We start from the raw sequence: 13,518 nt of genomic DNA, 5'->3' as shown, positions 1-13,518 counted from the left end.
TGAACACCTTCAAGAGTAAATTGGATGCTTATCTTGCTGGGATCCTATGACCCCAGCTGACTTCCTGCCCTTTGGGCAGGGGGCTGGACTCGATGATCTCGCGACGTCCCTTCCAGCCCTAATGTCTATGAAATCTATGAAAATCTATGAAATCATGGGGGGCAGGGCTACACTGGTTATATACACCAGACAGAGAGAGAGCAACAGAGGGATTCTGGGTAAACCGTATGGGGCCCTGTTTGGTGATGTTTACTGACATTTAAGCCAGATGAAGAAATAGGAATCAGTGGAAATGGCACAGCTCATCTGTAGAACTATGGAAGTCAAACTATTCAATATTGTGGCTCACCATGACTTGAAAAGGAGGTCTGCACTCAGTGGGCAATTATCCTCTATCTTATTCAGATGGGCTTCACTAATTTATCTTTATGGTTGCCCCATACGGGCCATGTGTTTTGTAGTCATGTTTGGAGTTCCATTACTGAGCACTTTCTGCTTTTGGCAGCAGTTTAATGATAGTATATTTAGTGAGGTTTTCTTGTATGTAAATGTAAGATGAGCTTTTCCCACCATGCAGATTGGGGTGGCAGGGGCGAGGGACTTTCTCTTATATTTGAGTAAGTGCAGTAATAAATCAAGCAGATTTTGTTGTGCTCATTACGTGGACAGGAGAGCCTGAGGAATACTGTTGAAGGAACATGTACATTTTTCTATTCCAAAAAGGCAACTTCTCTGGAGATGTTGGATTCTATAGTCATAATGGTCCAAGACATGTGAGAGAGAGTGATATTTATGGGTCATATATTTTATAGGAACAACTGTATTTTTGGGAGATATTTGGACAGCCTTTCAGGTACAAGTCACTAGTCCTCAGGTCCTGGAAATAGTTTGTCTAGCCCATGGGACAAAATGAATTTGATACCCCTGGTTTAACAGATTTTGGATTAAAATGCCTCACATCCTAAAACCATCCCATTTCAGAGCCTGCTTTGCCTACCATAACCTCTTGCTCTGTCCCATATGTTGAGGATAGAATAGTAGAAGAGACCTTGGGTACATATAAATGCAGGGTCCACCAACAACTGTGTTCTGTTTACCTCTGGAAACAATCTGTTTCTAACCTTCGCCTGCACTGGACACTAGCTGTGAGCTAAAAAAGAGTTAATATTTTAAAATCTGTTCTTCAACCGTTAAAATTCTGTTACTTTTAAATCGACTGGGCTTTCTGGGAGCCATGGGGAAAACTAAGAAAAACTGTCAGAATTCTTGCCAGTCTGCTCTGGAGAAAAATTTCTTCCTGGTCATAAATGAATACAGGCCCAGACTTAAGACATGGGTTTCAGGAACCAAGTGTGGCTTAAGTTGAAAGGTTGTAACTAGGAACTAATTTTCTCATAAGAACAATGTTATGAATGGGTGATTGGTTCCTTTAGGATGCTGGATACAGCTATGTCCAGCTGGTAAGTCTGGAAGGGGTGGGGGGGCAGATCAAGGTGGGGTTGGGCCTGGGGCTGGGACAGGGGCTGGGGCAAGCCCAGCAGGGGCAAGGGGCGCAGGATGAGGGTGCAGCTCATCTAAGGGGTATGGGGGTGGGGACATTGATCTGCCCCCTGCCCGTGCACTTTCTTCCCCCTCTCCCCTTCCAGACTTACTATCTGGACACAGCTGTATCCAGTGTTATAAAGTTGAAACCCACATTGAAACCTTGAAATGTGTCAATTTATAAAGGTCGTAAGTGCTGTTCATCATACATCAAAGTCATAAGTTGAGGATTGCCTGTAATTGGTCAGAACCGAGAAACATTTGCCTTGCCATGGCCAAAGGGATGTAGTATAGTAGGGCAGTTAAACTGGAGTAAGTGGTTTTGAAAAACCTGGGCAAGAATGGCTTAGTTGGCCTAGTCATTCGTATCTCAAGAATTAGAAAGGCAGAGAGTTCAAGGAAAGAGGGATATCAGTTGCAGTCCACATTTTTGCACCTTGCTTTGCACTTGTCATCCACTTGGAGTCTCTCACTGGTGAATCGGAGGAAGATGTATTTTTGGTACATCTATACGGTGTTGAGGTGCCCCATGTCTGCTCTTTGCGCTAACTCCCCACGTGGAGGTAATGTAGCCACATTAGTGAAGCACTGTTTACATGCAAATAAGCTTTGTATTGCTTCCAGCTGGGGAGTTGATATCTTCAGAGTAAGCATTGTGCATCTTGGTACAGTGCTACTTTGTGCTAAGTGATGGCTAGAGAATGGTACTTAAAGGTTTACTTTTAAAACTTGGCTTGTAGGTAAAGTAAATGTTGTAGTAAAACAATGGTTCAGGGCAATGGCAAGGGTTAGTTAATTTCTAAAAAGCCTGTTTGTAAAAGTTTCCGAAGGGCTACTGTGTCTAACAGGCAAGCAGCAAACAGACACACAGGCTGAAAAATAAACAAGTACCACACTGTGTTCCCTAACATAAAATAAGGTGGCACCAGGTCACAGTGCCCAACTGCAGAGCTCTTGAGATTTCTGGTTTTGGGGAATGGACCAAATTAGAAAAAAATCTGGAAAAAAAAATTAGGATGTGTGCATGTGATGGATGGGTTTGTAAAACAAAAATATGCTGACAAAACAAAACATGAACAGTATAACAACCACAAAAAAACAATTGGCAATACCCAAAAATAAAAATTAACACAAAGAAATACAAAAGCAAAAATTTCAAAGCGGCAAAGGGTCCTCAGAAGGGAAATCCAAGGCCACCAGTTACAAAGGGCACACCACCAATCTGTCTCATCCACCCCAGTCAGAGGAGGGGGGGAGAGCTGCGGCCTCTGATCTTTAGGCTGCTAACATTAACATAAAAAAAGAACCTCAGGGTAAAAGTTTGCATGCTGGCCAAACGTACCTTCCCTCTGATAACAGCTCTACAACTGGTAAATATAAAATTCTTTACATTATTCGTATATGCTGTGTAGCAATAAAATTATCTTATCGCTGTATATCAGTAAAATTTGCCTATTATCAAATAAAAAGGTCGTGGTCAGTCTAAGCGTTTTGGGTCTGCCCAAAACAAGGTATCTGGGTCATAAATCCAGTGCCAGCACTGTGTACCACTTGTTCTGAGAACTGTATGTCAAGAATGAAGCTACAAATATTGGCTTCATTCAGTGTTTAAAATGAATACCAAACCTCAAACTTGATTTTGTGAAGCCTGTTTCTTAGCTTCAGCTAGATCCATTGTGATGATGGAAATGACTGGGTGCATACAGTTTGAAACCACTGAAAGTTGATCAAAAGAAATGTCTTTTATCTTTTTAATTAAGCATTCTTTAAATAAGTTTGTGAATACTTCCATTTGGAACTTCTTAGTAGCCCTTCTTAATAACCCTGAGCCTAACCTACATATAAAATGAACTGTTCCAAACAGGAGATTTTACCACGTCTTCAACTCTCCTATGAAATATGAACTTTTAGTTATAACCAGAAGAACTTCTACCATTTTCTATCGCATGCCTGAAGACGGGTGTTTGTGCCTGGAAGCTTGTAATTAAAGATTTTTTTTTTTCAAAAATCTAGTTGGTTTAATAAAAGATACTTCTACCACGAGTCCTGATTGCTTAATAACCTTTAGAATTTATGGAGGAATAAAGTTTCAGATGTCAAATTGTTGCTACATTTGTTACATTGTCGTTACATTTTGTTACATTTATTTTCTTATTTGTAGGCCTTCTGTTGTATATTAAGCTTCATTGTTTTGACAGGTTGAAGAGATTAGAGAGATGGTTGACAATGACTTGGGGTTTCAACAAGCTCCACTTATGTGCTATTCTAGAACAAAGACACTTCTCTTTATTTCTAACGACAAAAAAGTGATTGGATGCTTAATTGCTGAGCATATACAGTGGGTAAGTGTATCCAGAATTTTATCGGTCTTTAGGATTTGGGTATTTAGTGACTAATTATGTTTGCTAGGTATTCCAGATCCAGAGAATCTATTAAAATTCTGTTCGGGACATTTTGCAGTTGATTTGTAAATCTGCAGTGTAAGATGTCTGTGCAATTTAAGATCCTACTTGTGAAGCTTAAGCATGTAGTCTATGCCGCCTACAGGAATGTCCAACAGCAGTCGGCCTCCCACTTCCATTTCCTGGTTCTGTGCAAGGTCTCTCATATGGAGACAGAAAAGATACACTTAAAAGTAATTAAAAAGATTCTACAGAACTAATCTCCATGCTGATTAGAAGATAAGATACAGTTATGGGCCACTGGTTTTTTTCCTATTATGATTCCACTTAGATGATTTGGTGTGCATGCAATATTTGTGTCTCTGCAATTAACAGGGGTTGGGACTTACTGTGCCCCAGCTGTACTATGTTAATTGTCCCTCTGATAGCTGTTATCCCATGGTAAGAAGTAAAAAGAGTTTAGCTGCAAATGAAATAGAGTTGTCCCTTGATTTAGATTTCCCTTAATAAGGGAAAACTGTAGGCACAGGGATAGTAGCTGCAGAGTAGCTGTTAATTAAGTTGGCAAACTGGGTAAGAGGGATTGAAGAATATAGTGGTTTGTGAGAGATGTTGCCATCCCGCCCTAGTTGGGAACTGCTGCCATTGATATTTCCGGCAGCTAGATACTCACCTTAAAATGGTACACCCTGACATAAGATACTTACTTATGTAGGAAAATGGATGGATATTCCTACCCTCTCAAAGTACAGGAGGAGCGTGAACAGGGAATGAAAAGAAAATTTTGAAGAGGAATTAAAATAGAAGTAAATTTCTTAATACATTTGTGATTGTACTTTCATTTTCTTCAATATTGTCATTTTTTATGCAACCTTTTCCCCCTAACGCATGGCACTTGAACAGTAGGATGGTGACTTCAAAAGGGACTAAAATGAAATTATTTATGGTTAGATAACTTACTGTCTTGACTGAAGTAACATAGTATGTTAGTGCGTGGATACGTTTAAATTAAAATTTTAAAGTACAGTGGATTATCTTGTACTACCATTCATTTGCAGCTAGGAGTAATTAATTTTGCTGTTATACTTTGCCATTTTTTTCAGGGCTATCGAGTTATAGAAGAGAAGATTCCAGAAGCTAGCTCAGAAAATGACAAAGTCACATTTGAAAGGCAAAAAGCGTGGTGCTGCTCAACTTCTCCTGAGCCTGCAATCTGTGGGATTAGTCGAATTTGGGTGTTCAGCATGATGCGCCGGAAGAAAATTGCTTCTCGGATGATAGAATGTCTTAGGTATTATTAAAGTCATTACTTTTAATAATTTGAGTTACAGGTTGAATTAACAGTAACATTTTTGTCTGACTTAATCTTCATGGGTTTTTAGACCTTTCATTTAAATTGGACATACATCTGACTACACCTGGCAGTAGTAGTTTTTAACAACCAGTTTAGTAACTAGGGCCTGCCTTCACCAGAAAAAATTGCTTGAAAATACATTTGTAATATATTTTGTACGTTACAAAATAGCTCGGCTAACACGGACCACATTTGTGCAGTCAGCGTACTTCAGGATAGAACTGGAGTCACAAGTGACTTAAGAAAACAGGGCTCTGGCACTCTGAATGCTGGGACTTCAAGTATAGTTTAAGTGTTATGACCAGATTCATTGGTTATACCTTCTATATTTTTTTTCATCCTTTCTAACCTTAAAGTAAGAAGCAAAAATACAATCTTATCTCCATCCTGCTTGTATACCTACATGCATATTCCTTTCCTTCTGTAGTGTATCCTAACCTTAGTCTGATAATGATTTCAGGTTCACTGAGCCTTAATTGAGGTTTTTCAGTTTTCGTGGAGTTGCGCGGCTCAGGGCACTTATCCCACGTAGGCGCCCTTAGCATTTAGCCAATACGTGAGCAGTGAAGCTGTTCCAACCCACTGTAATTACAGCGTGTCAGAGCAGACTTGATTTGAGTCTGCTGGTGCATGTTAATTATCGCTGTCCAGCAGGCCCCTGCATCTCTTGTATTACTGTCCCCATGGTGAAAAATGGCAGTGGGAGCCCTTTAACTAAAGCTCATTCAACAAGCTGTAGTTAAATCAACCCTGTCACCATTTTTCAGCATGGGGATGCTGATGCACAAAATGCTCTGGGCACTTTCATTAGAGTGGCTCTCAGAGCTGCTCTGATTAAAGCCCACGCCTCCCTCTCCTGGAGCATGTGTATACATACTCTAAAGGGCTAGATCTACAATTTCTCTTGAGTGTCTGCAGTGGAAGTAAGGCATCTAGGTTCAGAACTGAGATCCTCAAACCTCTGCTCAGCTATTGCCTATCTTTGGAGGTGCTTAAAATTCCTAAGATTCCCCCAGTGAAGTTACTAGATGCCTGAGTGTCTGCTACTGGACATACCAGAATCACCTGAGTCGTGACAGTGCTGAGTAGCTAAGCACTTACAGGCAGTCCTCAGAGTTATGACACAATTGGTTCCTGAAAACCGCTTCTTAAGTCGAAACGTTGTAACTCGGAACGAATTTTCTCATAAGAAACAATGTTATAAAAGGGGGATTTGTTCCTGAACCAAGGCCTGATACCCTATTTTCACCAAAAATACCTCAGAATTTTGTACTCGATCAATTGTAGATGAGTAATATAGCTACATTTAATGTACTGATATTGTAAATAGCAATCATATCTATTTGGAAGGACTTCTTTAAGGTGACTACTGGACTTTTTGAAGGGCTCTTGGTTGGACTTTTTGAAGGGTTCTTGTAACTCGAAACGTTGTAAGTCAAGGACTGCCTGTAGTTCAATCCTAGGCCATGTTGGGATCTATGGACTAGGCATTCCTCCATCTATCTTGCTTCAGAGACCTAATATAGCAGGCATGATCAGAGAACTTCTGGATGTAATGCCCCCATTCTGTGCAGCGTCTGCATAAAACACACTTAGAACATTGCCCTCCTTTTAGCCAATATCCCAGTGGTTTCATGGTCCTGTGCCAGGACTGTCATATGGAGACCAAAAATGTTCATTTTTAAGCGAACATTAGTGAGCCAGAATGTGGGAGTTAGAGGCTCAACTCCCTCTTGCCTGAGGGGATATGAACTTCTATTTTCTGCTTCCCAAGTCAGTGCTTTAATGGAGGAGTTCTTTCAACCCTTTCTGTTTAAAGCTGTTCTGTTTGCACAATATATCCATCAGACAACCATAGAGAATGTGAGCATGACTTTGGAGCCTAGTGGTTTGAGAAGCAGGTTTCATGGCTGTTTTTCTTTGTCAGCGAACACTTAATTGTTCATTAGAGCAAGGGCTAGAATTCAAATCTCCCCTGAAGGTTGTAGTTGTAGGTTGTAGTTCAGTCTCTTTTGCCCAGTGAAGCTGTTTGATGGAAGATATTGACATCCCACACTAGAATATGCTATTGCCTGGTGGTTAAAGCATTCACCTGCAATGATGAATGTTGTTCTGCACTCAGGAAGAAGAATAACTTAAATCTGGATCTGCCTCTGTGCATTAACTACTGGGATATTAACTGCTTCTTTTTTGAGAACAGGCAGTTTGGAAAAAAATGTTTATAATTACTCAGTCCAGAACAAATGAGGGAGAATCAGGTACTGCTATTTCAGGCAGGTCACTGTTGAGATCCAGAATCATCAAAAATGCTGATTTTGAGGCGTTTGTGTTGGAAAGAAGCCCAGGTAGCTGACTTGAGGCATGGATTATGGTAGCAAGGCTTTGAGGCGTGGATTATGGTAGCAAGGCTTTTAAAAGTTAGGCACTGCAATGCTTAGTAGTAAAAGGCCTAAGTCCCTCCCAGGAAAGAACCAGCCAGTTTCTAAACTTGTTTTAATACAAGGGTTGGAAAGAAGTTTTCAGAACCTGAGAGTATCAAAGGTACCATCAAATGAGCACACACATTTGATAATTGGACGTTGATTTTAATTTTAGAAGCTTTGTGATATTTAGTACTTCTCCATTAAGCTGCTGTAATTTTTTTTTATTAGGATCTAAAAAAGGTTACTTCCCAGACCACACGGAAAAGCTCTTTCAGTTTACATTTCTACCTTATTTACAGGATACAGTTACCTTAGCTGACTAAAGCCAAATCAAAGATAATGGGAAAATCCTCAACGGTCCTTGAATTCGCTGTCTTTGACCTGTTTGACTAGCTTAATTCTAGCTTTGACACCCTCCCAACAGACATGCATTCCAAAATCAGGAAAAAAAATCTGTGTAAGATCTCTCTGAGCCATATAGGATCCCAACTAATTACATGGTTGTAAATATCAGTCAGAAGATAACTGTTAAACTTATTTCAGAATAAAGCAGTTGGAACCTCAGCATACATTGGGCACTGCTGCAATGTAAGTGTAAAAAATGGAAGATGTGCAGATTCTGTTGTATTCTCTTCTAGGGGGTGTTTCAGGTGCATTCACTACCAAGACGAGTAACACAACTGAAGTCCACAAAACTTCTCTGGTGAACGAAATCAAGCTCTTTTGAAATCCTCTCCCTCACATTTTTTTCATAGACTCAACACATTTTGACTGAAATCTGACTTTTTTGATCTAGAGGTTAATGCATTCTACCTTAATCTGCAAGCAGGTCTAATAACCTGGAAATTTTATAGATTAGTCCCTTGGTATCTCTTTAACAAGAGATTTTCTTCTGACTGTTGAAGTTGCTTTCAGTTAAGGTCTTGGAGAGCTCCAGATCTCCATAAACCAAAGTCCACCAAAAATATATCCAGTAAAATAGCAAAAGTTTTGATATCCTGAACTTTTTTCCCCAAGGTAAAAGAGGAGGAGAAAACACAACACTTTCAGGCCATCGTCTGTCTTTGTCAAACAAAAGGTTATAGAGCCATTTATGATAAACATCTTGAAAGTACCTTATATATTAGGTACATCAATATGCTGGGTTCTTAAACATTCTGAATCCATTGAGGTGTACTTTTATCCTAGTACCAAGTGGTGTCTTAGACCATCATCTTTACTCAGTCTTCACGCAGCTCAAGAATTGCATGCTGCCAGTTGTTTGTAGCTCAGAACCCTGGTATTTCTGGTAGTTCTAATTACAGAACAGTACTTTCCTCCACTTAATCAGATGGTACTTGGAATACAAAGCTAAATTCATTCTAAAATGAATACAACGATTATTTTTTTACAGCTCATAGGAAATAGCATTGATAGGTACATTCAGTATCAAGACTAGTAACACCATTGAAGTCCACAAAACTTCTGTACAGATGAATTAAATCAAATGCTCTTTTGAAATATTCTCCCTCATTTTTTCCAGAAAAACAGAAATGCCAAGCCATGGGAGGAGGGAGAGATGACAGGTGTGGTGCATACCAGAACTTTTTTTTTCTGACAGCTTGCACACCATTAAATTAATAGCTTATTGGTCTAAGAGGTTATGTCCTTTAATAGGACAGATGTAAGACAGGCATCTAAAAAACAAACATTTTCCTTTGCTATTTAGCGAGAAGTGGATAAACAAGCCTCTATTACACTGCCTTATACCAGGAAAAGGCTAACACGAAGAAGGGTGCCTTGTACTCAAAGATTTGTCTAAATTTCTCCCAACCATGCAGCTGATATATTACCCATAACAGTCTTTTCTCTTCTACATAGTTCTTGTTGTAGTTTATATTCTGTGGTGCCAAATTATCTGTGTGTAGGGTCAGTAGACATCAATATGAAAAATAGGTGACAAACTTATAAAAAATTTCCTTTCTTCAGATACCTCTTGGCATCTACCTACCTTTTTATTATTATTTCTTTATAGGAATCTCAAGTGCACAGTCAGGCTGTGCAGATGTATGCCAGCCAGCATTGGACTACATTTTTAGCTTATGACTACTTATGACTGTTTCTTGTATATAATTATTAAAAAAATATGGAAGTGTACTCTAGTTATTTAGAGAAAAAGGTTTAATACCCCACTGGTGACAGACAAACTTGGTTTTGCCATTTTAAAACTCCATGGGTCCTTTTGCGAGGATCATCAGACTTGAATTGAGGGAAGGTAATTGTTGCAGTATTGCTTCATCAAAGTAACCTTTTTTTTTTTTTTTAAAACAGGAGTAACTTTATATATGGCTCATATTTGAGTAAAGAAGAAATTGCTTTCTCTGATCCAACTCCTGATGGAAAACTCTTTGCAACACAGTACTGTGGCACTGGCCAGTTCCTGGTATATAATTTTCTCAATGGACAACATCACACTTAAGTGGAATTCCTTCAGCAAGTTACTAGAAGACTTCTCAAATGTACTGAATGGGTACTGACCTTAACCAGAAGCTAGGGCCATTTTTTTTATCCCAATGAACTCAGGACTGGTAACAGCCAAAAGGTTGTACTATTTTATTACAGTTGTAAACAATGCAGTAATAGGCTAACTTGGTTTTTTAAAGAAGATATTTTGTTAACTTTTACAGAAGTTTATGATTGTATTTTATCTATGGTTAGTCATGTTTACATGCAGCAGATACTTGTTCATAGTGGACTGTAAATTAATGCAAGGACTATGGTCTCACTGATGAGTACATATTGAAGTTCTTAATTTGGTGATATACCAGTGCTCTTTAGTACTGTATATTTTTAGTATTTGACCTGCTACCACCAGTTTGGAAGGTTTCATAAGGTAGATAGAAGATTCTGTTTGACAACATTTAAAACTATATTCAGAACATCAATGAAAGGAGTATATTATGGCTGGGGTTAGCAGCCTATTGCCCATGTTCCAGATCCAGCCTGTAGAACCACTGGATTTGGTTGGTGGGCAAAGGGCTTCAGAGGCAGGGGGTGCCATTTTGTGGGTGCTCTCCCATGCTACCATGAGGATGGGCACTGGCTGCCTCTGACTTGGGATAGGTTGTTCCAGCCCAGAGCCAGAAAAGGCTCCCTACTTCTCTATTATGGTGCAGTATTTAATGGTGATGAAATTCACAGATCACATGGTAGGTCCTGGTATGCTTTCTGTGCATTCATGTAAGTAACAGGGATGAATTAACCTGGGTCCTTTAGTAACATAAAATATAGGACATTTACATACTGTTGTTTGTGAAAGATGAACTTAAAACAAAAGAACTGGTATAAGGACTTTCATATTCCTTCAAATGCTGTACTGGGTATATGCCTTTGTTATTGGACTTCATTCTGTTACTTGTCTCTTTCATAAAGCCCTCTTCTTTAAAGGGTGTATATGTTGAAAAATGCTGTGGCCTTTCTTGATCTGTATATAATGTAGATTTAAAAAATAAAGTACTTGATAGCTTTTTTTAAAGCAATTCTATGTTGAGGCTGCCAAACTGAATAGGTGTTCTTAGGAGGTTTTGTTTGTGCAGGTGGCTTATTATTCTGATATACAAGTTGTGATTTTGTGTGGTGTTTGTGGAGGGTGTTACAGTATTATGAACTGAACTCTGGTAAACTGGAGATCAAATGATCATTGTAGACATTCTGTCTTCAGTACAAGTCTCACTTTCTGGCTGCTGATGCTAGAATTCAGAGCTGTCCAGTTTGCAACCCACAGGCTCCTGCCACTCCCCACACTGCTCCAATGGGGGTCTCTGAACTCCCCCTGATTCCTCCGGCTTTTGTTTCCTGCACCCATCCAGGGATCCCAGGCAGCAGGGGTAAGCCCACAGGGAGTCAGCACAGCCTCTGGGAGAAGTGTCGGGAGAAGCTGGAAAACCCTTCTACATTTCATTTTGAAGCAGACCATAAGAGTGGCAGTAGTAACCTTGCCCATGTAGGGACTGCTATAGAAGTAGGATGTTCTGAGAGAGGGAAAAACATTGCTTTGACCTTCTAATAAGCTTTCCTTCTGTAAAGCGCTTTCAGTGGAGAAATTCTGTATTCACTTCTTATTTCATGGGTTGTCTTGCAGTATACCCTACTGCAGCGATTCCCAAACTGTTGTATGGGTACCACCAGGGGTACACAGACAACCTGGGAGTGGTACATGGAGGGCCGGGGGAACGGGCATGCATACACACAAGACACCCAGTTGCAGCCTGCAGCAGGCAGCCAGGAACAGCCCAGCCACGTGTGGAGCAGTGTCCACCTGGTAAATGTGGTGGGAGGGGGAGGTGGGGGGCAGATTCTCTCTCTCTCTCTCCCTGCCCCCCATTTTTTCTTTCTCCCCCTCTTTCTCCTTTTTTTTTTTTTCTATCCTCACTTGCCTCTTTCTCTCTCCCTCTCTTCCCCCTCGCCCTTTTTCTCTCACTAGTCTTATTCTCTGGCTTTCTCCTCTCCTGCTATCTCCTGTTTCTCTGTCCCCCGCTCTCCTCTCTCTCCTTTTTTTTCTATCTTCTCTTTCTCTCTCCTTTTTCTCTCCCCCTTTTTCTTTCTTTCTCCTTCCCTCTATCTCTCGCTCACTTTCCTCTTTCTCCCTTTTACTCTCTCTCCTTCCTTTTTTCCCTACCCCTCCCTTTCTTGCTCGCTCTCCTTTGTTTTACTTTCTCTTCTCTTTCTCTCCCCCCTTGTCTCTCTCCTCTCTCTTTTTTCTCCCTCTCTCCATCTCCTCTTTGCCTTCTCTCCCCTTTCCTTTTTTCTTTGTCCTCTCACTTTTTCTTCCTCCCTTTCTCTCCTCTTTCCTTCCCTCTTTCTCTCCCCCTTTCTCTCGTTCTGTGACCTTTCGCTCTCTAGCTCTTTTTCTCTTACTCTCCCTCACTTCCCCTCTCCTTCTCTCCCTTTTCTTTCTTCCTCCCTCTCCCCTCACTCTCAATTTTTCCATCTTTTTTCTCTCCCTCACTTTCCTCCACTCTTCCCTTCTTTTATTTGCCTTCTCCCTTTCTCTCTCCCTCTTTTCTCCCCCTCTCCCTTTCTTTTTCACTCTCCTCTCTCTCCATTTTTTTCTCCCTCTCCTTTCTCTCACTTTTTCGTTCTCCCTTTTTTCTCTTTCCCTCAGTCTCCTCTCCTTTGTCTCCCCTTTGTCTCTTTCTTTTTCTCCCTCTCTCCATCTTTTATTTCTCTCACTGTCCTATTTTTTCTCTTACTTTCCCTCTTCCTTCCTCTCCTCCCTTTCTTTCTCTCTCTCCCCTTTCTTTCCCCTTTCTCTCTCCTCTGTCTCTTGCTTTTTCTTTTTTCTGTCTTCTTTCTCGCTTTCTTTTTCCCTTTGTCCATCTTTCTGTCCCTCTTGCTCACTTTTTCTTTCTCCCTTTTCCTCTTTTTCTTTGCCTCACTCCCTCAGTCTCTCTGTCTTGCTTTTTCTTTCTCCCTCTATCTCCTCTTTCTCTCCCATTACTTTCTCCCTCTCTTTTCTTTCTCCTCATTCTCTCTGCTCACATTTTCCCTCTCCTCTATTCTCTCCTTTTTACTCTCTCTCCCCCCTCTTTCTGGTCTCTTTCTTTCTCACCCTCTCTCTGTCTCTGTATATCCCTTTCTCCCTTTTTCTCTTTCACAGAATTATAGAAGTAGGGGCTGAAGTGACTTTGTAGATCTTCAAGTCCGACCCCCTGCCTGGGCAGGAGAAAAACTGGGCTCAAATGACTCCAGCCAGGTAGGCATCAAGCCTCTTCTTAAAGACCCCCAGGGTAGGAGCCAGCACCACTTCCCTTGGAAG

At 40.5% G+C, this 13,518-nt stretch overlaps 1 protein-coding gene and 1 long non-coding RNA gene across 2 annotated transcripts in view; one reads left to right on the top strand and one right to left on the bottom strand.

Moving 5' to 3' along the window:
- Positions 1-11,235, top strand: part of ESCO1 (establishment of sister chromatid cohesion N-acetyltransferase 1) — a 47,679-nt gene extending 36,444 nt beyond the window's left edge. Inside the window, exons 8-10 of the mRNA XM_019546875.1 lie at positions 3,741-3,884; positions 5,048-5,235; positions 10,032-11,235. Of these exons, the coding sequence (XP_019402420.1) occupies positions 3,741-3,884; positions 5,048-5,235; positions 10,032-10,179 (480 nt within the window). The 3' untranslated portion in view covers positions 10,180-11,235. The remainder of the gene's footprint in view (positions 1-3,740; positions 3,885-5,047; positions 5,236-10,031) is intronic.
- LOC109317926 lies at positions 3,554-10,025 on the bottom strand. Its single transcript, XR_002103150.1, has 3 exons — positions 9,554-10,025; positions 4,614-4,617; positions 3,554-3,573 (listed from the first exon to the last, which is right to left on the bottom strand). It is a non-coding gene; the product is annotated as an uncharacterized LOC109317926 (long non-coding RNA).
- Positions 11,236-13,518: the final 2,283 nt, after the last annotated feature.

The sequence above is a fragment of the Crocodylus porosus genome, unplaced genomic scaffold, assembly GCF_001723895.1.
Source record: "Crocodylus porosus isolate Cpor-Errol unplaced genomic scaffold, CroPor_comp1, whole genome shotgun sequence".
Lineage (NCBI taxonomy): Eukaryota > Metazoa > Chordata > Crocodylia > Crocodylidae > Crocodylus > Crocodylus porosus.
This window is presented reverse-complemented; position numbering and strand designations above follow the sequence as displayed.